Here is a 27467-nt window from a genome sequence, read left to right as displayed (position 1 = left end):
AGCACTGTGTGACAATTTTATTTTAACCATAAATAATGGAAGGTTATAGCTCAACACCTAGTTACGGCATTGAGTGGAGGATAGACACATAAAGGAAGGCTAGACACATTTCTTTAGTATGAGATTGGTTACAAATATCTTTTCTTCAGGAAGATTCTCCTATTGCGGGAATTTTCAGAAAACGCGAATTCCAGAAAAAGTGACCAGTGAGCTCATCTCATTGAAATGCGGTGAAATTAGATGTGAAGTGTTTGATAGGTTGATAGGAGAGTCATTTATGCCAGATGTAATGTTCCAGTCAAGAATATTTATACACAAAAATGCTTTAACAAACAGTTGTCTGAGGATTGTCTAGGAGTCAGTGTTTCCACATTTAGGCACTTCACCTTCTTTAGGACAAAACATATTGTGTGTGGTTTTGGGCTGTTGTATTTTGACGGGGTTTTAGGGAAATTTGGGGTAGAATTGAACTTAAGAGTAGTGACCCTATTATTTATAGTAGACACCATAACATGTACTACTTTATGGCCCTTATATGAAAGTGGATTCCCTTAAACCTTTATTGAACGCAATCCATGTTATTTTAGCTAACTACATTAATTGTGTTATTATTATTGTTCAGGGCAACATCAGAACTTGTTTCATTCTATATTATACTAAATAAAAGTAATCACATGAAAAGTTGACTGATTACACTGGTTGTATAACAGTGTAATCCACAAATAGCACAAAATCCAGAGAAGTAGCCTGTAAAGGCGTATTTAGCCATTTCAATTTTTTGCTGACCTACAGAAACATGCAAAAAGCAGACATGGAGCTCTCCTCAAAGCCAAGTGTTTTGGGATTGAAGGTGAGGAAGAAATTAAAACATTGGCAGCTGAAATTTATTGGAGTTACACTATGTGATCAAAAGTATATGGACACACAGCTGAAAAATACGTAAAAGTTTGTGGCTTCCTCCATCAGTAATGCTGAAATTCAATATGTTGTTGGCCCAACCTTAGCCTTGATGACAACTTCCATTCTCTCAGGCATACATTCAATCAGGTGCTGGAACGTTCCTCGGGAAACGACAGCCCATTCTTTATGGAATGCTGCACTGAGGAGAGGTATCGATGTCGGCCGATGAGACTTGGCATGAAGTTAGCGTTCCAAAACATCCCAAAGGTGTTCTTTATGATTCAGGTCAGGACTCCGTACAGGCCAGTCCATTACAGGGATGTTATTGTTATGTAACCACTCCGCCACAGGCTGCGCCTAATGAACAGGTGCCCCATTCTGCTCTCACATGATGTCTAATGACTACTGAGGTTGCTGATATAGGATATCTGGAAGTAGGTGGCAGCACAATTCACCAGGTGTCCGGTTATTTTTGATCACATAGTGTATGTACTAAGCTTCAAAGAACTCTGTGGCAATTTTATTTATGAAAACCTTGAAGTGGTCATTTCATTTTTATTAACAGTTCCATCTTCAAATACTGGGGTACACAGATTAGTCAGTGTTCTCAAAAATGTAAAACCGACAAAATAAATAGATGTAACAATGAAACCCCCATAACAGGTATCTTCATACAAAAAAGACAATTCTGGAAAACAGTTACTCAATTTAGAGTCTAGTGGTGCCATGCTAAGTGGGGCAAATAAATGTGAAAGTAATGCTTCAGCCTGTGATCCTATAAATCTATTAGCGTTTTGTATAGTGTGTTACACGTATTTTATGATATTAAAGACCTGAAGTAAGATGATAATTTTTATTATAATTGTACACCCTTTAATGTAGAGATTTTCAATATTTTTAGGGATAATTCCAAAATAATCTAGGGAAAACCAATAATTATAATTTGAAACTCTGCTGGAATGTTAGTAGTTTAGAGGAGAAAAACTTTTGATTGTGATGTTCTACAGATTCCCCATTTGATATTATAGGATTTTTCTTCTCTAATCTTGAGACAATATTGAAATCGAGATATAATTTTATGTGAGAACTTAAGTATTAACTTACTGACTGGTGTTCTGGGGAAAAGATCTAAAGTGGATCTACACTTCTGTGAAATAGAGGACAGCCAGTTTTGACAGTGGTGCTATCTGACAGCAGCAGTGGCCAGTCAGTGGTTTGTAACACTGACAAAGTCTTCACATTCCATCCACGGTGTGAGTAATCTCATCTTTTTACATGAAAAGGTGCATTCACAGAGTGTTTAGTGTATCATAAGACATTGAATAATTTCAGGAAATTCTATTTACAAACACATGAAATGTCGTACCACATCAAAGAACACAGAAATGGAAAATGTGAAGAATCTGAATGTGCACAAAAGATTTTAAAACTTAAGAAGCAGCTTTCTGAAGAAGAAGAAGAAGAAGAAGAAGAGCAATCATTTGAATGCCATTTGAATGAGCCACAAAATTGCTCTACTTTTAGCCAAGTCCGTGTGCCCTTTCACAAATAATGTTTTCATAAAGGATTACACTGCAGTTGCAGCTGAAAATTTGTCCCCCACTTCAGGTGGAAGAATTTCATGTGGTGTTATTAGTAAACATGACAGTCATGCATGCCACACAATTTATGACACAAAATATTAAGAGTTGGCTTGGTGCAAAATCTTCATAAACTGTTAGTTACGTATTCTTCACCATTCAATGTGTAGATCTCATTGGTACTCAGTTGGGCGTGACATTCATATCAGCATTTAAGAAATTGTAGGACATGTAATTTTGTTATGGAAATTATTAGTTTGTTGACCGCAGACCCATTGGAAAATAAATAAGGATTCATAGAGCAACTGAATAGGAAAATGGAAATGGTTTCACTATAAAATTGATGCTGATCTGCAACTTGACGTAGTGGATCTACAGTGTGAAAGGGAATATAAAGACATTCTAAATTTCTCCTATCATTTCTCTTGTAATTGATTTCCTTATTTAAACAAGTCTCACGTCATGTTCTCTGTAACAGTGGACAGGTGTATGGCACTCACAGGCATGTGCTCACCATTTACTTGTGGGACACGTTTGCTTTGCAGCTCTGTTGTAAATGGTCTTGCACATTTTCTTTGCTCATGTGGTGTCCATTCATAGATTCTGTTCAGCTATTGAATACTGTCTATGGCATCGAGAATAGTATCTTTTTTCTCGTTCCTGATGTGTTTCTTTCAGGAGTGCTAGTTCTGCAAGGTTCGCAGGAGAGCTTCTGTAAAGTTTGGAAGGTAGGAGACGGATACTGGCAGAAGTAAAGCTATGAGTACCGGGTGTGTGTCGTGCTTCGGTAGCTCAGATGGTAGAGCACTTGCCCGCGAAAGGCAAAGGTCCCGAGTTCGAGTCTCGGTCGGGCACATTTTTAATCTGCCCGGAAGTTTCATATCAGCGCACACTCCGCTGCAGAGTGAAAATCTCATTCTGGTAGGTTACAGATAGCTTTTCTTTCTAAGTTTTTGAAGGTTTTTCTGTAGATCCTATTGTGAGGAGTAACTCATCTTAATGCACATATTTTTTGGTCAGCTATTGTTGGCTTCAGAAAATGTGCCTTGCAGATAAAACAGAATATTCTTTTGTGTGTATAACACTGCCAGGGCAAAATGATAAGTTGAGGGGTATCAAGTATCTTTTTTTGATTTTAACAACAGTTGTCATCCAGTGTCAATAAATGGGACACAAACATGAATCTTACTGGAGTGCTATTATTTTTGTGGGTAGAGGGTCCTAATTTTGTGTATACATACAAATCAATGATTTATTAACAAAAAAGAGCAATAGGCTGAAAAATCTTAGTGTTTGTGGCATGCTTAATAGAAAGCACATTGTTTCTCAACCACCCCACATCAGGCTGCATACAGTTTCTGAAACATTAATCTTAAAAATGACATTTTGAAACAGTGACGTCGATATTTAAAATTTTAACATCGAAGACAGATGAAAACCTTCCCAGTAAGTATCACATTCACATTTCAACAGAAGTTCAGTACTGCTATCTTCACTATAAGAATTATCTCCACACTCACTGTTACTGAATAATGAAACCTTGTTTACTTTATTTTTACACTATTATGTCCTGTGGAATCATATTTTGAGATAAACAGATAAATGATGCATTAGCTCCATACTTAACAATCATATACAACCATTCGCTTGACGAACCAAAGACTGGAAAGTTGCACAGGCCACACCAATATTCAAGATAGGTAGTAGGAGTAGTCCAATTAACACAGGGCCGTATCATTAACGTCAATATGCAGCTGGATTCTGGAACATATATTGTGTTCAAACATAATGAATTACCTCAAAGAAAATGGTCTATTGACACACAGTCAGCGTGGATTTAGAAAAGATCGTTCTTATGAACCACGACTAGCTCTTTATTCGCATGAAGTGTTCAGTGTTATTGACAAGGGATTTCAGATCGATTCCATATTTCTATATTCTCGGGAGGCTTTTGACACTTTACCACACAAACAGCTTGGAGTGAAATTTGTGTGCTTGTGGAATATCATCTCAGTTATGTGACTGGATTTGTGACCCCCTGTCAGAGAGGTCACAGTTCGAAGTGATTGACAGAAAGTCATAGAGTGAAACAGAAGTGATTACTGGCATTCCCTAAGATGGTGTTATAGGCCCTTTGCTGTTCCTTATCTATATAAACGATTTGGGAGACAATCTGAGCAGCCGTCTTAGGTTGTTTGGAGAAGACACTGTCATTTATTGACTAATAAAGTATCAGAAGATCAAAATGAATAGCAAAATGATTTAGAATAGTTATCTGAATGGCACAAAAATTGAAAGTTGACCCTAAATAAACAAAAGTGTGAAGTCATCCACATGAGTGCTAAAAGGAATTCGTTAAACTTCGGTTACACGATAAATTAGTCAAATCTAAAGGATGTAAATTCAACTAAATACCTAGGTATTACAATTATGAACAACTTAAATTGGAAGGAACACAGAAAATGTTGTGGGGAAGGCTAACCAAAGACTGTGTTTTATTGGCAGGACACTTAGAAAATGTAACACATCTACTAAGGAGACTACTTACACTATGCTTGTCCATCCTCTTTCAGAATACTGCTGTGCAGTATGGGGTCCTTACCAGGTAGGACTGACAGAGTACACCGAAAAAGTTCAAAGAAGGGCAGCACGTTTTGTACTATTGCGAAATATGGAAGAAAGTGTCACTGAAATTATACAGGATTTGGGCTGGACATCGTTAAAAGAAAGGCGTTTTTCGTTGCGACGGAATCTTCTCACGAAATCCCAATCACCAACTTTCTCGTCTGAATGCGTAAATATTTTGTTGACACCGACCTAGATAGGGAGAAATGATCCCTTCGATAAAATAAAGGAAATCGGAGCTTGTATGGAAAGATATAGGTGTTCTTTCTTTCTTTGCGCTATATGAAATTGGAATAATAGAGAATTGTGGTGGTGGTTCGATTAACCCTCTGCCAGACACTTAAATGAGATTTGCAGAGTACCCATGTAGATATAGTAACAGGTTGCTTATTTTAGAAAAGGGTGATCAGATTAATATCTGTTGGCAGTTAATGAACTTTGTGGAGCTAAAATTAATGTCTTCTAATCTGCCCCTCTCAAACATGTGCTACCTAGTGGAATTTGTCATTAGTAAGATGAACCGGCTCAGTAGGAAATGCAGCAGTCAAAGTGATTCTGGAAACAAATTGGTTACAGGTGACTCTTTAATAAGTGTTATATAGAATGATGTAGTCTCTTTTATGTGTTTCATTTTCAGTAGGCTTCCTACAGAACTATGGTAGATCTATAATTTTCATATTTTATATTAGAAGGATTCTTCGTGGTACACTTTTTTATTCTGTAATAAGTTCCTCAGGAGAGGTTACAACTGTCTGGTATACGTGGTCTGTTCAGAAAATCCTGATACATTCGTAATTTCGTGTCAGTGGATGGCATTCCTGCACATGCCTGCTAGAAAATGCAAGAAGGAAATGACTTGAAATGTGGCAAGATAATTCACAGCTCTTGCATCACAATTACGCATCTATATATTCATCCCATTTGGTGCGTGACTGTTGCACAAAAAACAAAATCACTTTGCTGCCTCATCCTCCATGCTCTCCAGACCTGGTCGCTGTGGACTTTTTTTATTTCCAAGTATGAAATCCCCATTGAAAGGATGAAGATTTGCAACAGTAGATGAGATAAAAGAAAAGTTGCAGACGGCACTTTGTGTGATCCAGCAAGGGGCATACTGGGACTGCTTCTGGAAGTGGAAACTGCATTAAGAGGGTGTGTCAGTTGTGGAGGAGACTATTTTGAAGGAGACCACGCACAACAAGTAAAAGGCAGGCATAGAAAAAAAATGTGGGGGCAAAGTTTTGGTATTTGTTGAACAGACCTCATATTGTAACTCTTAAAATATTTGTATTTATTTATTTATTTATGATTTGGAGTCTGTAAATTATGTATTCAATGGCTTGTTTTATGACCAAGTAACTTTGGCCAAGAAAAATAGGTCAATCAATTACAAAAAAGACATTGTCGTACAGACAGACTAACTTTTTATAGGTATTAGTTAAACAACAGATGGATGTTGTGAGAAGTGTGGAAAGAATTTTAGATATTGCCAATTTCATTCCAGCTCATTATTGATGGAAACCTTACCTTTTAACTAGCAGTGGATTCAAACATCACGGTAAAAGTGTTATTGTGTAATATAGAATTTTTTTCCTTGTTTCTCTAGTAAGTTAGTCAGGAAATTATCGTAAGCTGCTAAGATGCAGAATAAAAATAGATACAAAGCTGAACAAATACCGACTTAGCAGTCACATATGTAGATTATGAGAAATTAAGAGTAGGAAGAATAAATTAAGCAAAAAGTTCAGCATCATAGAAAATGAAAATTATACAGACGTAGGTGAAGAGGGCAGTAGTTTTACAAAGGTACTAGCATAAACAGCACAATACAGTGCAGGTATGAAAATATGAAAAGAAAAGAAAATAGCTATTGGAACAAACCAGCTGTTATAGGTTGGGCAGTATACTTCAGAAACTTGGTGTGTGTGTGTGTGTGTGTGTGTGTGTGTGTGTGTGTGTTTTTAATTAATGGTGTATAATATGTTTCAGATTAAGTTCTTGGAAGACCAGTCATGCTCTGTAGCGTGTATCAAGAACTACACTGGCACTGACAAAGACTCTGAGATAAAGCTTGGGTTACTTAGAAGAGGCATTGGCTTAAACTATCAACATCACTGGATAATTGGTTGGTATTACTCTACCGGCCGGGAGCACATAATTGTTTTATGAATAATAATGTTGATGATAATAGTAGTAGTAGTAGTAGTAGTAGTAGTAGTAGTAGTAGTTGTTGTTGTTGTTGTTGTTGTTGTTGTGAGTATTAGCAAGCCACTTCTAGGATCTGGGTATGCACATCAACCTGGACTGAATTTTCTTGGCGGGTTAACTATGAGGGCCAGTCTGCTGGCCAGCCAGGATATGATTTGTAGGCAGTTTCTCACATCTGACTAGATGAATACTGGGCTGGTTTCCACATCTGCCTCAGTTACATGATTCACAAACATTTTGCATGTGTTCTCAAATTTCCACGTGGAATAACACTAGATGCAGATGGAGGGGGGGGGGGGGCATCAAAGGAAAAAGCATCACAACACCCTCTACCACACCAACATTGCCAAATCCATATTAACATGCCGACCCCAAGAAGGCACGGGATAAGGCCAGGAATAATAATAATAATAATAATAATAATAATAATAATAATACTCCATTTTTCAGAAAATTTCCAGGACAGGTTTCTTTATTTGAGTCTGCAGTACTAAAAATGAACAAATGTTGTTTTTATGTTACCTTGTATGTGTGTGTCCTTGAAGTGACCTGGGCTATGTTTCCTCAAAAAACCACTAGGTGGGAGGGCTGTGCTCAGCAACTCACTTTTTGGGTTCTTGGCACATTAGTTATGGTGACACAATGGATAATGATTGTGAGCAAAAAGAGAATACTAAATTCTTCATTAAACTTGGGAAAACCCCTAATGAAACCTGGACAATGCTTAAGCAAGTATATGCTGGCAAGCACTTTCAAGAAGTCATGTTTTCAAGTGGCACAAGAGGTTTCGTGAAGGCAGAGCTTCTGTGCAAGATAGTCCCTGAGTTGGTTGTCTGTCTACAGCACACGTCAGTGCAAAAGTGGAGCGTGTAAGACAGTTATTACAAGAATACCATCATGTAACTGTGCAAGCGATATCAGAAAAAGATCATTTTAATCATAATCTGTGTCATAAGATTTGATGCGAAGATTTAGGGAAATGAAAACTTAATGCAGAACTGGTCCCTTGCACACTAATGGACAAACAAAAGGAAGAAAGGCAAAGAATTTCTGCCGAACTACTGGATGGAGCCAGAAGTGATCCCACATTTTTGTCAAAGATTGTTGCTGGGGATGAAAGTTGGTGCTACCAGAACAAAGACAACATTACTGCATACTTCTATAGTAAAGTATTTGTGCTCCATGAGTATGTTCCTCCAGATCAAATAGTGAACCAGACTCCTTACACCGAAGTCTTGAAACATTTGCAACAAGTTATTCTCTGTGTTTGCACTGATTTGTGGCGTTCTCAGGATTGGTTCTTACTGCATGATAATGCAACACGCCATACTGCTTTATTTGTTACCAAGTCTCTGCTCAGACATTCTTTTATTGCCATCCAACATCCACCGTATTTGCCTTATGTCTCGCCTTGTAATCTTTTTCTCATTTCCACGAGTGAAAAGGCGACTGAAAGGTAAGCTTCCTTAAGGTATTGCAGACATCTAACAGGTTGTGGCAAATGAGCTTACAAGCATCACAGTTGAAAATTTCCCTGCTTACTTCCAAGACCTACAGAAACATTGACAACTTTGTATAGATAGCCAAGGGGACTGTTTCAATTGGAGCTAGGATCTTTGCTTGGCAAGTGCAATTTTCTGTTTCCAAAAACAACCTGTCATGAAACTTTTCTGACAAAGGGAGTAATAATAAAAATAATCACTTAAAAGAAATAAGAGGATTTCCAAAACTGTAACATGAGAGATTTCTACAAAACATTTAAAACCAGAATCAAGCAATGTTGGTTGGAGGACTTGAGGACAGTAGGTTGCTGTAGATTGAGGCCAGGATACTTTGCGAGTGGAGAATGTGTTGTAAGTAGGATAACTCCCATCTGAGTAGTTCAGAAGAGCTGGTGGTGGAGAGGGGGGGGGGGGGGAGGATCCAAATAGGCTTGGGTTATGAAGCAGTCATTGAAATCAAGCATGTTATATTCATCTGCACGTTGTGCCACAAGATGATCCACTTTCCTCTTGGCCCCAGTTGGGTAGTGGCCGTTCAGCCCAGTGAATAGCTGTTTGGTAGTCACACCAATATAAGAAGCTGTGCAATGGTTGCAGCAGAGCTGGTATACAACATGGCTGCCTTCACAAGTGGCCTGACCTCTGATTGGGTAGGGTAATCCTGTGACAGGGCTGGAATAGGAAGTGGTGGGTGTGTGGATTGGGCAGGTCTTGCACCTGGGTCTGACAAAGGGGACGGGTTTTGAGAAGGGCCAAAGGCTTTAATTAGGGAATAGAGGTTATGATGGAGTTCTAGTTTGGGATCACTCTTGCATGGTTTATAGGATGAGTAGGAGTTTGATTATTGGCAAAAGCCTTCTGCCTCAAAACAAACCCTGACATAATCATTCTACATGCAGACAAAGGTTCCACCACTATCATTATGAATTGTAGTGACCACCTGGTGAAAGGCCTCTGCCAGTTGTCCCAGTTGTCTGACACCTACACTTGTACATTCTGCTAGAGTGATCCCATCTCAGAAGTCCAACACAACCTGAAATACCTGCATCAAGCCTTAGGCCCTTCCCAGAACCTCTCCCCAGAGCCCATCTATGTTCTCACCCTATGACTCTCTGCTCTGTAGAAGATTATTTTTCTCCCACTGGAAGAGCTTCGGTCCTCATTGACTAACATCTCTAACCAGTTGCTTGTATTGTAGCCTCCCACTTTAAAGATAGAACCATGTCCTAGACCAACTCTCTGCCATCCCTGTCCCTTTATCTACTTGATTCTCACTTGTTACTGTTGATGCCACTTCCCTATGCACCAATATCCCTTACACCCTTGGTCTTTCCGCTGTTGAGCACCACCTTTTGCAACATTGTTCAAACTCCAAACTTACTACCTAGAGGAGACCTTCCTTGCCTCCCAAAATGCCAAACCCTAGTCTGGTTCAGGTTTGGCCATGATATCTTTATGATCTGTACTCAGGGCCAAGACACTCTATCCTCGTTCCTTCACAACCTCAACACCTTCTCTGCCCTCGGCTTCACCTTGTCCAGCATGCCATCTTTCTGGACATTGCCCTATTTTCTCTGATGGGTTCATCCATACCCATGTCCACACTAAACCCACCAACTACTGTGCATTTTGACAGCTTCCACACCAAAACATCCCTCCCATACAGCATGGCCATCCAGGGGTGGCAGGCACTCATCCCCCAGACCTAGTCTGCAAAAACCTCCTGTGTCGTTTCCCCACACATCCCCAATCCTCCCACCACCCCCAAGAACCAGCTACAAAGGAGTGCCCCTTTCTTCACCCAATAGCAGTCCAGACTGGAACAACTGGACAATATCCTTCATCAGGGCTTGGTTTACCTGTCATCATGGCCTGAAATGAGGGACATCCTACCCTAGATCCTTCTTATCCCTCTTAAAGTGGTGTTCTGTCACTCACCCAACCTACACAACATCCTATTCCACCACTGTGGCTCTCCCAATCCCAACTCCTTGCCAAGGGATATGATCCCTGTGTGACCCAGGCGCAAGACCTGCCCAATCCACCCACCCAGGTCTTCCTATTCCAGGTCACAGGTTTATCCTACCCCAACAGGAGCCAAGCCACCTGTGTAAGAAGATATGTCATATAACAGCTCTGCTGCAATTGTCGCACAGCTTTTTGTATTGGTATGACTACCAAGGAGTTCTCCACCGGGATGAACAGCCACTGCCAAACTGTGGCCTAGAGTAAAGTGGACCACTCTGTGACATAACATGCAGCTGAACATAATAAACTTGATTTCAATGACTGCTTCACAACATGGGCCATCTGGATCTTCCTCTCTGAACTGTGTAGATGAGAGTTACCCTGACAACATATTCTCCACACCTGAAATCATCCTGGCCTCAACCTGTGGTAACCTATTGTACCCACACCCTTCATGCAACAGTTTCTACCCACTCTGTTGTATCATCTCCTCCCTAATAATGTCCGCCACTCTCTTCGTGTGCCGTCTTCTGCCAGTGCACCTGCCTATCTTTCCTCTCCCCTGGTCCTCTCATGTTCTGTTGGCCGCCCCCCCCCCCCCCTCCCCCACATCCCAAACCCAACTCACCCAGGCATATCCTTGCCCCATGGCCTTCTGACACTACATGTGGTGACAGTCTTGTCATGTGCCCTTCTAGTCCTTGCACACCCACCAGACAGCACTCATCTCTCCCTCCACCCGTATCCTGCTATTACTCCCCCCCCCCCCCCCCCCCCCCCCCTACAGATAGCCGCTTCCGTTCAACATGACAGTCACATTGGGATCCGAGCTGCCAGATGCATCACATGGGCTGACCATGAGGTGTGTGTGTTTTTTTTCTTTTGTGAAGAAGGTTTTGGGTGAAAGCTAAATATGTAACAGTCTTTTCATTGTGCTTTTGTGCTACTCAACATGTCATTTTCACGGTGAGTAACAATTTATCTTTTTTCTTATATTTTAAAACATTGGATATCAGTCACAAAATCTGTGTTTCTGGGGGGGGGGGGGGGGGGGGGGGAGAGCTTGCAAGACATTGGAGAAATACTTCAATGAACTACTGAATTGTTCTGAACTGATTGGAGATAAGGAGACAAATCATGAAACTGAAAAATGGTTAAACAACAGGAGAAGATGACATTTACCATCAGAGAAATAACGAACACCATTCAAAACATATGGGAGACCGAATTAATACCAGAAGACTGGAAGTGTGCTGTTACTTAAAAGGGATAGCCCGATTGGACCAGTGTTTACAAATACAAAGGGATATCCATACTGCCGCATCATCCACAAAAAATACAGTATCTGCAAATAGGAAAACAAGATAGGAGAATACCAAGCATGCTCCAGACTGGGAAGATCCTGTTCTGAACAGTCCTGAGATACCGAGCAATAAGAAGCAGTAATGTTATGCACACTTTGTATATCTGAAAATGCATGTAACTCCATAGATAGACCATCACTGACACAAGAACTAAAAGAGAGGGGCTGTGACGATAAGACAGTGAACATTATCAGACAGGCACTAACAAACACAAAATCTAAAATTAAATTAAAAATAAGTCATAGGAAACCTTCAAGATTAGGAGTGAGAAAGGCCGATGGTATTTCACCACTATTATTCAGTAAACTTTCAGACAGGATTGTCAAGTAATGGGAGAAAGAACTGAGGATAGAGAGATTTTACAAACCGATGAGGCTAGGAAGGAAAACCACAGGACTGGACTTTGGCTGTCTGGCATTCACTGATAATCTGGTAATACTCACTGATGACATACAAACTGCAGTAAGCAAGTAGCGGTCCTGAAAGAGAAGGCTGAAGATGTCTGGCTATAGATCTCCTTCGGTAAAACAGGATGCATGTCAAAGCAAAAAGATGCATAAAAAAAAGATCATAAAACACTCTGATGAGATCGAGTTCACAATTTCAGATGTGCTGGGGAGATGAAAAAAGGCAAATCGGATAGAGAAAGTAGCTCACAAGTAGAGAAATCAAAAGATAAGTAGAGTATTCTGACAGACTGGAAACATCTACAAAAAATAATGCCTAACATGTCATGTAAAAGTGAGACATTACAATAGTGTTCTTATTCCAGAGACCTTATATGCATCAGAAATGTTGGTCACGGATTGGAATGGCGCACTAGAAAATATCGGGAAAATAGAGAGAAGAATCATCAGAAAAATTCCAGGATTTGAAGACAGAGAAAGGGTACAGATCGCAGAAGAAACAAGAGACTGAATAAAAGTGACATGAAGAAAAATCAACAGAAACTTTGAGCATGTGAACAGAATGCCGGATCTTAAGGTGCACAGAAAGATTAAGAACATGAAGTGGATCACAAAAGTCAGAAAAGACCTGAAGAATGCTAACATAACAGAGCCAGATATACACTGAGGTGACAAAAGTCATGGTATACCTCCTGATATCATGTCTGAGCTTTTGCCCAGCGTAGTGCAGCAACTTGATGTGGTATGGACTCAGCATGTCGTTGGAAGCTGCCTGCAGAAATATTGAGCCCTGCTGCCTGCATAGCCATCCATAATTGAAAAACTGTTGCTAGTGCAGGATTTTGTACACAAACTGATCTCTCAAGTATGTTCCATAAATGCTCAGCTGTATTCACGTTGGGTGATCGCCGGCTGATGTGGCCGTGCGGTTCTAGGCGCTTCAGTCTGGAACCGCGTGACCACTACGGTCGCAGGTTCGAATCCTGCCTCGGGTATGGATGTGTGTGATGTCCTTAGGCTAGTTAGGTTTAATTAGTTCTAAGTTCTAGGCGACTGGTGACCTCAGAAGTTAAGTCGCATAGTGCTCAGAGCCATTTTGTTGGGTGATCAGTGTGACCAAGTCCTTCACTCGAATTGTCCAGAACAGTTGTCACCTGGTGGCAAGGCGCATTGTCATCCATAAAAATTCAATTGTTCTTTGGGAGCATGACGCCCATGTATGGCTGCAAATTGTCTCCAAGTCGCTGAACATAACCATTTCCAGTCAATGATTGGTTTAGTTGGACCAGAGGACCCAATCTATTCCATGTAAACATAGTGCACACTACTATGGAGCTACCACCAGCTTGCACAGAATCTTGTTGACAACTTGAGTCCACAGTTTCATTGCATCTGTGCCACATTTGAAGCCTGCCATCAGCTCTTATCAACTGAAATTGGACTTATTTGACCAGGCCACAGTTTTCCAGTCCTCTAGGGTCCAACCAATATGGTTATGAGGCCAGGAGAGGCACTACAGGCAATGTCGTGCTGTTAGCGAAGGCACTTGTATTGCTTGTCTGCAGCCATAGTCACTATCGCCAAATTCAGCCGTACTGACTTAATGGATACATTCGTAGTACATCCGACTTTGATTTCTGTGGTTATTTCACATAATGTTTCTTGTCTATTAGCAACTCCATGTGTGAAACTGCTGCTCTTAATTGTTAAGTGGAGACAATCAGCCTCTGTGTTGTTCTTGGTGAGAGGTAATGTCAGAAATTTTGTATTCTCAGCACATCTTGACACTGTGGCTCTTGGAACTATCATTCCACATTCAAAACCTGTAAATTCCCGTTATGCAGCCATAATCACATTGGAAACCTTTTCACTTGAAATATGTGAATACAAATGACAGCTCTGCCAATCCACTGCCTTTTAAAAAATGTGTACACCATTCTATCGCCATCTGTGTATGTGTATATCACTATCCCATTACTTTTATCACTTCAGTGTACATGACAGACAAACATTCAAGGACTAAGTTATCAAGTGGATAGTGAGCCAGGATTTCAAGGAATTCAAGATAGGAGCAACTTGGACAGATGAAAGGAAGAAAGTACATGGGGAATAATGAAAGAAATGTTGGATCTAAGAAAACGTCACCTCAAGTAGATGATTTACATGATTGTCGTGTGGCCTTACATTTGTGTAATAATAATAATAATAATTACAGTATTGGCATTGGCATCCAGAACACACTGTTCAATTACTTGCTACTTTGCTTGCATTGTCCTAAACCAAACCATTAAGAAAGGACACACACACACACACACACACACACACACACACACACACACACACACACACACACACACACACACACACACAAAACATGCAACGAAGCACATAACAGGCTGGCCGGAGTGGCCGTGCGGTTCTAGGCGCTGCAGTCTGGAACCGAGCGACCGCTATGGTCGCAGTTTCGAATCCTGCCTCGGGCATGGATGTGTGTGATGTCCTTAGGTTAGTTAGGTTTAAGTAGTTCTAAGTTATAGGCGACTGAGGACCTCAGGAATTAAGTCGCATAGTGCTCAGAGCCATTTTTGAAGCACATAACACATATTGAAAAGACTGATTAGACACCATAGGGAGGGGTGTATTCATTGCAATCAACAAAAATATTGTCTGTCAAGTTCAAAATTGAGGCTGACTGTGAAGTTATCAGGACACAAGCAACAAGCCTATGTGAACTCAAGTTAATCTTTGGATGTTTTTACCAGCCACTCAATTATGTCATAATAGTTGTAGAATCATTCAAAGGAAGTCTGCGCTCAGTAGTGTGCATATGCCACGATCATGCAATGTCAAGCTACTGAGTATAAATTGTGATGTGTGTGGATTCCTGCAGCTGGTACTGACACAGTCTTGCAAAGTAGTTCTGAACACTGTTTCCCAGAACCAGTCTTGAGCAGCTTGTTCAACAACCCAAACTGTGTGGAAATAATTTAGACAGTGTAGTTACAAACTGGCCTGACTTTGTCAACAGTCTCAGTATAGAGACAGGAAATAGTGATCATGATTCATCATAGCAGTGAGTGTCCTAATTAAACAGTGAATGGACATCATTTAGTTCTACTATGACGGATGTGGTGGACTTACTGGCATCGTTAAAACAGATTATAAAATTCCCTCTGGAGGAGTGTCTGCCAAGCAAATGGATTAAGGACAGAGAAGACCAAGTGTGGTTCAGTAACAAAGTTGGAAAAAGAACATGAAAATTTCCGCAGACAAAGGTTAGTAGAAATTTGTGTGTCTAAAAAGATCAATGCGTAAACCATACAAGAACCTTCACCGTAAAAAATAAATCTTGCACAGAACCTGAGAAAATTCTGGTCCTGTGTAAAATCATTCAATGGTTTGAAGGCTTGTATCCAGTTACTTGTTGGCCAGTCTGTTGTGGCAATAGAAGACAGGAAAAAGAAGGCTGAACTTTTAAATTTTACATTTTAGAAGTCATTCATGCAGGAGGATGGTGCAGATGTACTGTTGTTTGATTGTTGCAGACACTTTTCTATGGAGGACATTGGAAGATATACTCTTGATGCATTTGATGTCTAATGAAGAGATTGAAATACAGTACTGCTCATTGGGATATTCGTACATTACACAGCGAAGTAAGACACTACATGCTTCACATCATGTTTTCTGCTCCATGGCCGCGAGGCCAAGTCATTGGGGAGAGGGGACATTGTTCTTGTTTCAACTTGACAATGCTCAGGATGACTGTGTGAAACATCTCATCACCAGGACTAAGGAAGCAGACAACTCGCTCGCATATGGATCCTAAATGCCTAGGAGAAAGACTGAAAGTGTTATAATGCCAGTTGTTGACCAGAGAGATACAGTGTGGGAGACTTTGTATGGATTTTTACACCTGTGCCAGTGGGACTACCGGAAAAGTTACTTAAGTGCTACTTTGGGCTGTACCATATCTTTCATAAACAAAATTGAGGGTTATGACCCTTCACCATGAAGACAAGAAAGAAAGAGAAATTGTTCTTTTCTGCTGTGTGAAGCCATACTACAGTACTGAGGTGCAGATCTACAATTGTGCTTCTCATTCAAAGGAATTGAAGACCTGCCCAACAACTGAGAAGCTTCAATGGGAGAAGCTGCCTTTGATGCTAATCATAGTGAAGAGAATGTGACAATACAGGCAGAACAAAAGGATCTGCCAGCACTACTATATGGAAGACTACTGACTAGATCTAAATCCAGGTAGCTATTTTTGGCTCAGATGAGAACTTCTGAAACAGTGTGTTGCTGTTTCTCCAAGAGGGAGCAATGCCACAAACGGTGCCACATACCATATGGTATAGCGGTTAACATCGTTGGATGGCACGCTCTGGGTCACCAGTTCACGCCGAACCAGTAGCACTTATTTGTTGTGTAGTATCATTTTTGTAAGATTCTCAAAATTTCTTATGTTTGTAATGTTTGAATGTTAAACATTATTTGATGTTTTTATAAATAGCATTGTGCTCCATCCAATAGTTCAGTTCTCTTATGTCTGTATGTTAGTGTTAATAATAAACATATCTTCAGTGCTAAGTTGTGTGCTTTATTGATGGTCCTGCTTTCTGATTTTGATTTCGTTCCAGTTATAATGTGGCAGTATATATTCCTAGAAGAGTACTTTCCTCCTGGGGCATCCTTTCCTTAATATGTTACAGTTTTACGTGTCTGTACACTGTACATATTTCTCTTGTTTCTATCATTTGGTGTTTCCTTCTCTCCTTTCTAATCGAGAAAGATCCAGGATGCAACAAAGCCACACAGGTAGTGAACAGTGCTAATCTTCTGCAAAACATTTTGAATTTACATTGGACAGTATACTTAAACTTGCTTAGTAAGTGACACTTGATATTAATTTCCTTTTATAAAAATGTATAACTTTCTAAATTTAACTACAGATAACATGCCTGTCACATGGTGCTACCCATTGGATTATGGGAATACATATTGCAGTACTGGCTTTCCAATGGGATGTTATGTAAAGGACAAGAAGTCTGGCCAGGATAGTTGTTCTGTTGTGGTTAGTATACTGTCAACTTTTTCTGTATTGCTTTTTACTTTCATGCTGTACCTTTACTGTAATATGGTTCATACACTTTCCATTGCATGTTTAATACTGTAGTATGTTCAGTTGATGTTCAATATTTAAACACACACATCTGCTTGAACATAAATGTCATAAATGTGAGATGAATATTTTTCTAGTACACACACTTTTTGGTGGAGTCTTTATTTGTTATTAGAAAGTGTATGTGGCAGTATAACTTAAAAAAAAAACTATATTTTACAAGGCTGCTCATGTGAAATAAAATGCTTTTTCTCTGAAGGTATCACAGTTAACTTGTTGAGCATTGAAGCTATCATATTGTTGTTGTAGAAAAATATTGTATAAGTAGCAAAACATGAATTTTATTGGAGAAACATAGACCTGAATGAAATGCATTAAATGTTTCAGACACATGTGCAACATGCAGCTCTAAAATGAAGTAGTGATCATATCAAAATATTAAACAAAAGTTACTTGGTCTGGAAATGAAGTTAAAAGGTGACCTGATCAGTTTAGAGCATTCTCTAAGTTGCACTTCCTTTCCGGCTTCTGAAAATCTGTAATTTAGATTTTTCTATTGTCTCAGGGTACAGCTAGAGGGGTAGGGGAGGGGGGCTTCCTGCAGTAATGTGATGGTAGTTTTGGAAAGTTGCTCAGGAATTCTTTTATGGAGGTCTTGTAATCATATTTCTTGTTTGAAAACCTGACACTTCTGAATCAGGATTATGTCATTCGTGTAATTATCCAACCAATATCCAGGGTCCAGTTTTTAAACGCGAGACTATTGAGAAAAATTACGTAATTTGTTTTTCTATATTATTTCTCAAATGATTAATCTCTGTGCCTATTCTCCTGCATTTGCTATTGACCTGCCCTGGATGTTAGTTGGAATAATGTCTGTAAGACTGGGTACATAATTCTTCCTTTGACCTTTTCAAATCATAATGTGCTTGACTGACTGTCATTAGTTAGATTAAAAAATCCTTTATTTCATGGTGGTTATTACTGCACAGATTTGGCTTTATAACTATTGTGAAGTGTGTACAGTCTAATCCAACGACACCCCCCCCCCCCCCTCCTCACCCCAAAATATCAAGCCATAAATTTAAGTAAACACTGTCGACAATATAACATAAGATCAGCTTAATTTTTCAAGGAACTTCTCAACAGAATAGAACAACTGACCCATGAGGAAATTCTTCAGTTTCAATTTGAAAGCACGTGGATTACTGCCAAGATTTTTTGAATTCTTGTGGTAGCTTATTGAAAATTGATGCAGCAGTATACTGCACACCTTTCTGCACAAGAGTTAAGGAAGTGTGATCCAAATGCAGATTGGATTTCTGTCAAGTATTAACTGAGTGAAAGCTGCTAGTTCTAGGGAATAAGGTGATATTGTTAACAAGAAACGATGTTAAAGAATATATATAACAAGAGGCTAATGTCAAGATACCCAGACTAATGAACAAGGGTCATCAAGAGGTTCGCGAACTGACAGCACTTGTTGCCCGAGCTGCCCTTTTCTGAGCCAAAAATACCCTTTTAGAATGGGTTGAGTTACCCCAAAACATAATTCCATACAACATAAGTAAATTAAAATAAGCAAAGGACTATTTTTTATGTCAAACAATCATGTACTTCAGATACCGTTTGAATAATAAAAATAGAAGCATTAAGTCTTTGAACAAGATCCTAAATGTGGGCTTTCCACGACAGTTTACTATCTATCTGAATACCTAGAAATATGAACTGTTCAGTTTTACTAATCATATGCCCATTCTGTGAAATTAAAATGTCAGATTTTGTTGAATTGTGTGTAAGAAACTGTAAAAACTAAGTCTTGCTATGATTTAGCATTACTTTATTTTCTACAAGGCATGACCTTAACGTCATGAACTGCACTATTTGAAACAGAGCTAACATTGCAGACAACACCCTTTACTACCAAGCTAGTGTCATCACCAAACAGAAATGTTTTAGAGTTTTTAGAGTTACCTGTAATACTAGAGGGCATATAATTTATATAAATAACGAACAGGAGTGTCCCCAACACTGATCCATGGGGCACTCCCCATTTGACAGTATCCCACACAGGCCCCACATCACAGTTATTCTCAATATTGTGAATAATGGCCTTTTGCTGTCTGTTGTTAAAGTAACAGGTGAACTACTCCCTGAATTCTGTAATGGTCCAACATCTGGAGCAATATTTTGTGATCAACATAATCAGATGCTTTAATTAAATAAAAAATGACTAATGTTCAAAACCTTTTGTTTAATCCACCCAGTATCTCACAGAGAAAGGAGAATATAGCATTTTCAGTTGTTAAACAGCTTCTAAAGCTGAACTGTACATTTGATAGCAAATTATGTGCTATAAAATGATCAATTATCCTTTCATACACAGCCTTTTTGATAATTTTAGCAAACACTGATGGCATAAAAATAAGTCTAAAATTGTCTACATTATCCCTTTCTCCCTTTTTATAAAGCAGCTTTACTACTGAGTACTTTAATCGTTCAGGAAACTGACCATTCCCAAAGGAAAAATTACAAATATGACTAAATACAGGGCTAACGTGCGATGCTCAGTACTTTAATATTCTGCTAGGCACTCCATCATATCCATGAGTGTCCTTAGTCTTCAGTGATTTAATTATTGAGTCAATCTCCCCTTGTCCTTGTCACAGATGAGCATTTCGGACATCAGTCTCGGAAAGGCATTTTCCAAGAGAGTTATATGTTTTCCTCCCTGTAGAAATGAAGTTTTTATTTAATTCACCAGCAATGCTCAGAAAGTGATTGTTAAATACTGTACATATATCTGACTTTTCAGTAACATAAATATTTTTACTACGAACTGACTTTATCGTTGACCTTGTGCTGCTAATCAAACACTTCCTTCCCAACTGACCATATGGTTTTAATTTTATTCTGTGAATTAGCTATTCTGTTTGCATACCACATACTCTGTGCCTTCCTAGTAACTTTTTTAAGCATCTTATAATACTTTTTGTAATGATCTACTGTAGCTCGATTGTGGTTACTACAAACATTTTGAGATAAGTCCCACTTTGTTCTACATGATATCATTATGCCACTAGTTAGCCACCCAGACTGCCTTTTACTGCTAGTACCCCATTTAGAACATTCTAAAGGGAAGCAACTCTCAAAGAGTATAAGAAATGTGTTAAGGAAAGCATTATATTTGTCATTTATGTTATCGGCGCTATAAACATGTTGCCACTCATGTTCCTTAACAAGGTTTAAAAAACTGTGTATTGCCATTGAATTAGCTTTCCTACATAGTTTGTAATTATATGTGACATTTGTTTGAGTACAAAAGCCTTTTATTGTTAAAATTTGTGCATCATGGTCTGAAAGGCCATTCACACTTTTACTAACAAACAGTTGGTCAAATCTGTAGGCTATACGCAAAGTAAAACTGTCTGAATACCTCCTTGTAGCTGCTTTCTTGCCAACTGCCAGTTCCCATCCCTCAGCACTCTTCCTCTTCACCCTCCTCAACCTATCTAGTTCCTCCTTTGTCTGTTGTTACTGCACCTGAAGGGCACGTATGTTATGTTACTGCTCATCTGTCAGCTTATTTCTACTACAGATTTTGCATGCCTGGGAGAGGATCTCAGTAGAATGCCCACTGGCTTCCCCACTGCATTCCCTCCAGCAAAAATACATTGAACAAATCCCACACAATAAACCGCTACTCACAAACTTGCAACGAAGCCCACACTTCTCACTCGTGGTGAAATTTTCCAGATACTGAAAAAACCTACCTAATATCAATTACAACAATAGAACTATGTACAGAACTAACAATAGTGGTCTCGAAATTCTCTCTCTACTAAGAAAGCAACAACTTCTATTAATACTACTAAACCACAACTAATACCAATACCAACAAAACTTCACACAATTTATTAGCTAAAATCAAAAATTCAAGCAGCCACCAGAACACTCGATGAGGTTAAAACAGTGAATGAAAATTTAACTGAAATATTTAACTAGAAACAATAAGAAATATCGGCTGAAAACTACTGCACAAAATTTACTAAACAACTTCAATGCACAGTAAACTCTAAAAAAACACAGTGAGCAAACATTTCCAAAAGTTTATTAAACCATTATTTCGCCACAGACTGCATGAGACACCATTGAATACCACTAAATTTAGTAATTGTATAACAGAGCACAAAAAACTCGTCAGAATTTAACAACTGCTACTGCTGCAACTGCGTGCCGCGAAATGTAACCACACTGCTAATATTTGGATGAATGATTGAAAACTACTAAATTTAATATTCAAATACAGTGCACAAACAATTTTGACAGTACTTAGATTTATAACTGCTACAGCTGCAACCACATGTTGCGAAATGTAAACACGCTACTGAGGCACGAGACTTGGATGAATGACATAAGTACGTGCACGAATAACAGACCAGTCGAGTCGATAACACAGAAAGCAGACTGAGATGAATGAAAATTCACTACCAAGTAACTTTTACAGCAAATACTAACACAAATAAACTTTAAAATAAGTAACTGAAGACTAAAACTTTACAAAATATTGACGAGCAATTTCAACAGCAGTCCAGTACATGTGACGTCACACCACAGATTCTGCATTTCCTTTGCTACAGTAAGTCCGTTTATTATTCAGAAAGGTGTTGATGCAATTGGTGGCCCTGTGAAATCCTGCTTTCATTTACACTATGGCACTATACTTTTGGAGACTACTTCTGATTATAAAACACAACTGCCTGCACCTTCGCTCTTCCATGGCTATCCTGTTTGTGTTGAGGCCCATCCAATGCTGAATTCTTCCTGTGGTGTTATTCAAACTAGGGTGCTCAATGGTCTGACCGAGGCAGGAATCCAAATGTACCTCTATGATCAGGGTATCGTTGCAGTCTATTGGGTGATGAAAAATGTAGAGGCCTCCTTAGTGCCCACACACACTCTCTTCTCTCTTTTGATATAGTGATTCTTCTGTCAAAGGTCAAAGCAGGTTATGAAGTTTTCACAGTCAGACCGTATATTCAGAACCCAATGTGCTGCTACCATTGTCATTGTTGCAACCACAGTCGAGAGTCCTGTTGACACCCAGCCAATTGTGTAACCTGTGGTAGGGATGCTCGCGAGAGCGATTTTCTGCCTCCTCCTTCCCCATTGCATCAATTGCAGTGATAACCATGCTGCCGCCTCTCACGATTGTCCCATATATCTCCTTGAGCAAGGTGTCCAGGAGATCCAAGTGAAGGAAAAAATGCCTTACTTAGTCGCTCACAAGTTTTTGGTTAATTGGAAACGTTGTGTTCTACTATTTGGCACCCACAGTAGTGTTCTTGCTTCACAAATAACATGGCCATGCAGACATGCAACACCAAATTTAGCACCACAGTTGTGAAATTGCCCAGCATCATGGTAGTGTCCCCATCTCCTCCTCCAGCTGTGCAACACGTCACCAAACTTTTGTCTTATGGATTGAAGACACCAGCTGCACAACTGGCAGGCTGGAAATGGCACAAGGAATACTCCCGTAAAGACTTCCTATGTCCCTCCAGTGAACCAATGTCTTGAGTCTTCCTTTGCCAGCTGGAAATGCTCCAAGAAGTCAAACAAAGGCAAATGGTCTTCTCCTTCGCCCATTCGAAGATCCTCTTCGATGGTATTATCATGTGTTATCCTCGCCCAGCCAATCTCCATGTTGATCCAACAAAGAGGATTTATGGCTACTCAAAGAATCTCAGTGTCCACTTGTTGTCTGCCTTCAGGAAACAAAATAGCATCTTCACGACCACTTTGAGCTCTCTCATTTCTTCCTGGTCTATTTTGACCTTCCCACCGAAGGCAGCATTCCATCTCCTGGGTGCTTTGTGCTGCTCATATGGGATGACGTTCATAGTCAACTCATCTCCCTGACTATCCGCCTTCGCGCTGTTGCAGTTCGCCTTTTCCTTCCTCACTTGACCTTTTCCCTTTGTGCCATTTACACCCCTCTGTCATTCAATGTCTCCAGGGCACACTTCCTCCACTTTATTGGGCAGCTACCTCACCTCTTTCTGCTGCTTTGTGACTTTAAGTACACCATCCCCTTTGGGGCTATCCCAGAACCTGTCTGAGAGGTGCCCTCTTGGCTGACCTTCTTAATCAACTCAACCTCCTCTGCCTTAAGACAGGAGCACTCACATTCCTTTCAGACTCTACACACACCTATTCTTATTTGGACCTGTCCTTCCACATTTCGCAGCTTGCCCATCGTCTTGAGTAGTCCGTTGTCTGACACATACTCGAGCGACGATTTCCCAAGTGCTATCCGTTTGCTAATTCCTACCCCACCTGCGTGCACACCCAATTGGTAGCTTACAAAGGCTGGCTGGAAGCTTTACTCCTTCCTGGTGACCTTCGTAGAATGACATTTCCCCAGTTGTGATTACCAGATAGAATATCTTACAAACGTTATCCTTACTGCTGCAGAACCTTCCATTCTTCACACTTCCTCTGTACCATGCCCTGTCTTGGTCCTTTGGTGGACTGAGACGTACTGCGATGCAATTCGCACTCAGAGATGTGCTGTCTGTATTTTTAACCGTCATCCTAGGATGGATTGTGGGGCCAAGATCCATTCCCCAATTTCTGGCCTGACAGTTGCAGATGATGTCATTGTGGACCCTATTGCTCTCTCAAACACCTTGGACCACCATTTTGCAGAGATTTCGAGTTTCTTCCATTATCACACTGCCTTCCTCCATTGGAAACGAGCAGAGGCGGCTCGGGCGATATCTTTTTCTTCTCAGAATCCCGAGTGTTACAATCCTGCCTTTACTATGAGGGAGATAGATCATGATTTCACTTCATCCCGATCCTCCGCCCTAGGGCCAGACGATTTTTACATTCAGATGTTGAAGCACCTTTCTTTTGTGGCCAGGTACTTTTTGCTTCATGCGTACAACTGCATCAGGGCAGAGAGCACGTTTCCCAGACACTGGTGTGAAGCCGCTGTCATACCTATACCTAACCCTGGTAAAGACAAACACCTTCCTTCTAGCTACTGCCCCATTTCTCTCACCAGCTTTGTTTGCAAGGTGATTGATGCCCAGCTGGTATGGTGGCTTGAGTCTCGCAATTTACTAGCCACTGCACAGTGTGGATTTCAAGTGCGCTGTTCTGCAGTTGACCATTTTGTGACGTTGTCCACCCATTTCATGAATGGTTTTTTGCAGAAATCCCAGACACTGGCCATGTTTTTCGATTTGAAAAACGCTGGAGGAATGGTATTCTCCATACACAATACACATGGGGCCTCTGTGGCCGTCTGCCCCGTTTCCTTCAGGAATTTTTAAAAGACCAAGTTTTCAAGGTATCAAGGTATGTTTGGGTTCTGCTTAGTCGGACACCTTTATCCAGGAAAAAGGTGTATCTCTTAGAGTTCCGTCCTGAGCATTGTCCTCTTTGCTATCCCCATTAACCCTGAAATGGCCTGTCTTCCACCAGGCATCTCTAGCTCCCTTTTTCTTGACGATTTTGCCATCTATTGCAGTTCTGTATGGACCTGACTCATTGAAAGGCGTCTTCAGCAATGTCTTGATTGTGTTTTCTCAAGGACCATTGACACTGGCTTTCAGTTTTCCACTGACAAAACCACTTGTATGAATTTTTGGTAGTGCAATTCGTTTACTCCACTGTCTTTACGTCTTGGGCCCATTGCTCTTTCATTTGTTGAAACTACGAAATTCCTGAGGTTCATGCTTGATAGGAAAGTTTCTTAGTACTGCCACATGTCTTACCTGTAAGCCTGCTATAGGCAGTCCCTAAATGTCCTACAAGCCCTCCATGGTACTTCCTGGGGAGCAGATCGAACCACTCCTCCGTTTGTACCGGTCCCTCATCTGTTTGAAATTAGGCTATGGGTGTTTCGTTCACGCATCTGCATGTCCTTCCCTGTTACGCCATCTCAGTACTAACCACCATCATGGCATCTGTGTGGCCACTGGTGCATTTTACTCTAGCCCAGGTGAGAGCCTGTATGCAGAAGCTGTCAAACTACCAACGTCCTGTTGCCGTGACTTTCCCCTCAGCAGATATGCATGCTGTTTGTCTGCCATCATGGCCACCTATCCTATGCCTCCTTTTTTGATGACTCCTATGATAGCCAATATGGAGCACATCCCTCTTCTCAGTTCCCTCCTGAAGTTTGCTTTTGGCTCTTGCTTTGGCAGCTTAACTTCACGCTACCTGGAACTTTCTTGGTGGATGTTAACCCTTCACCACCTTGGTTTCATGCGGTGGTCCTTGTTCACCTTGGCCTTCATTCACTTCTTAAGGACACTACTCCAGCCTCCTCTATCATCTTCAGTTTTATGACCTTCGGACAGAACTTCACGATGGAACCTTTGTGTACAATGGTGGCTCTCAGACTGACTGTGTCAGGTGTGCCTTAGTCATTGGCACTGACATTTTTCAGTTTTGGCTTCTGGAACATTGCTCAGTGTTTACAGCCGAGCTCATTGCCCTGTATCAGGCCATGCAGTACATCTGGCAACACAGGTTTTTCAATTGTGTCATCTGCTTCGACACTCTGTGCCCTTCAAAGCCTCTGCATGCTGTACACCATCCATCCCTTAATTCAACAATTTCAGGAAAGCTGTCACTTGCTCACTCTTGATGGAGCTACTGTGATGTTTATGTGAGTTTCTGGTCACGCCAGTCAGGTGGAAAACAAGGACACTGACCCTGCTGCAAAGGCTGCAGTCCTCAAACTTGAGCCCACTAGTTGTTACATTCCCACTGATGATAGCTGTCAGGCACTACCACTGGTTCTCCCTTCATGGGAACAAACTTCAGGTTATTAAGCCTCTCCCAGTGGCTTCGACAAACTGTCAGCCATCTCACCATGAGGAGATCATTTTAGTTATACTGTGTATTGGGCACTGTCTTTTTAGCCATTGCCATTTGTTAAGTGGTGCTCCCCCACCACGTTGTACTCATTGCACTCAGCCTTTGACTGCCTGCCATTTCCTGATGGAATGCCGTTTTTTTAACCATTTACGTTCTCATTTGTGTTAGCTGTCTGAGTTATTGGCCGTTTTAGTAAACGGTGCGTGAGCTGAAACTTCCTGGCAGATTAAAACTGTGTGCCCGACCGAGACTCGAACTCGGGACCTTTGCCTTTCGCGGGCATGTGCTCTACCATCTGAGTTTACTTTTTATCCATCGTAGCAGTATGGTGAAGGCCATTTAATTTTTAGTTCATGACTTCTGTTTCTCTATGGTGTATTTTATAGACCTTTCTCCACATCCCTGTTTTTATCTGTCTTCTGTTTATTGAGATTAACGTGTAGTCGTTCTTAATTCCTCTCTTTGTCTTTGTGTTGATGTGGGCACGTATGGCCCTACTTGTTTTTGCTCCCTAAAACAAAACAAGCAAACATAATCCAACAAGCGGGCACACTTGAGTTACAGTCTGAATGTTCATCTAGTCATATATTGTTAAAATGTAGTACGTTTGACAGATTGTAAAATTATAAAAGTAACAGAAAATGTTTGCTGAATAGGATAACCACTGTGACAACTAAGAGGTACTGATCCCATAACACATTTTCCAGAAAGTGTTGAGTACTGTCTGCCTGTACCAGAAAAAAACTCATAAAAATACTTTCTTGAATGGATTCCTGACAAAACTTTCAAGAGCATGCTGGATCTAGTTTTCAATGCACTCGTGAAGTATTAAGAGTAATTTTCAACTTCGTCTTGTATCCAATATATGCCTATCCAAGCACTCTCAATTT

The 27467-nt window shown here is 40.3% G+C and overlaps 1 protein-coding gene across 1 annotated transcript in view; it reads left to right on the top strand.

The window, feature by feature from the left end:
* Positions 1-27467, top strand: part of LOC126272562 (transmembrane 9 superfamily member 2) — a 128902-nt gene that overhangs the window by 35391 nt on the left and 66044 nt on the right. The window contains exons 4-5 of the mRNA XM_049975484.1: positions 7095-7230; positions 17510-17631. Coding sequence (XP_049831441.1) covers positions 7095-7230; positions 17510-17631 — 258 coding nt within the window. The remainder of the gene's footprint in view (positions 1-7094; positions 7231-17509; positions 17632-27467) is intronic.

The sequence above is a fragment of the Schistocerca gregaria genome, chromosome 5, assembly GCF_023897955.1.
Source record: "Schistocerca gregaria isolate iqSchGreg1 chromosome 5, iqSchGreg1.2, whole genome shotgun sequence".
NCBI lineage: Eukaryota > Metazoa > Arthropoda > Insecta > Orthoptera > Acrididae > Schistocerca > Schistocerca gregaria.
This window is presented reverse-complemented; position numbering and strand designations above follow the sequence as displayed.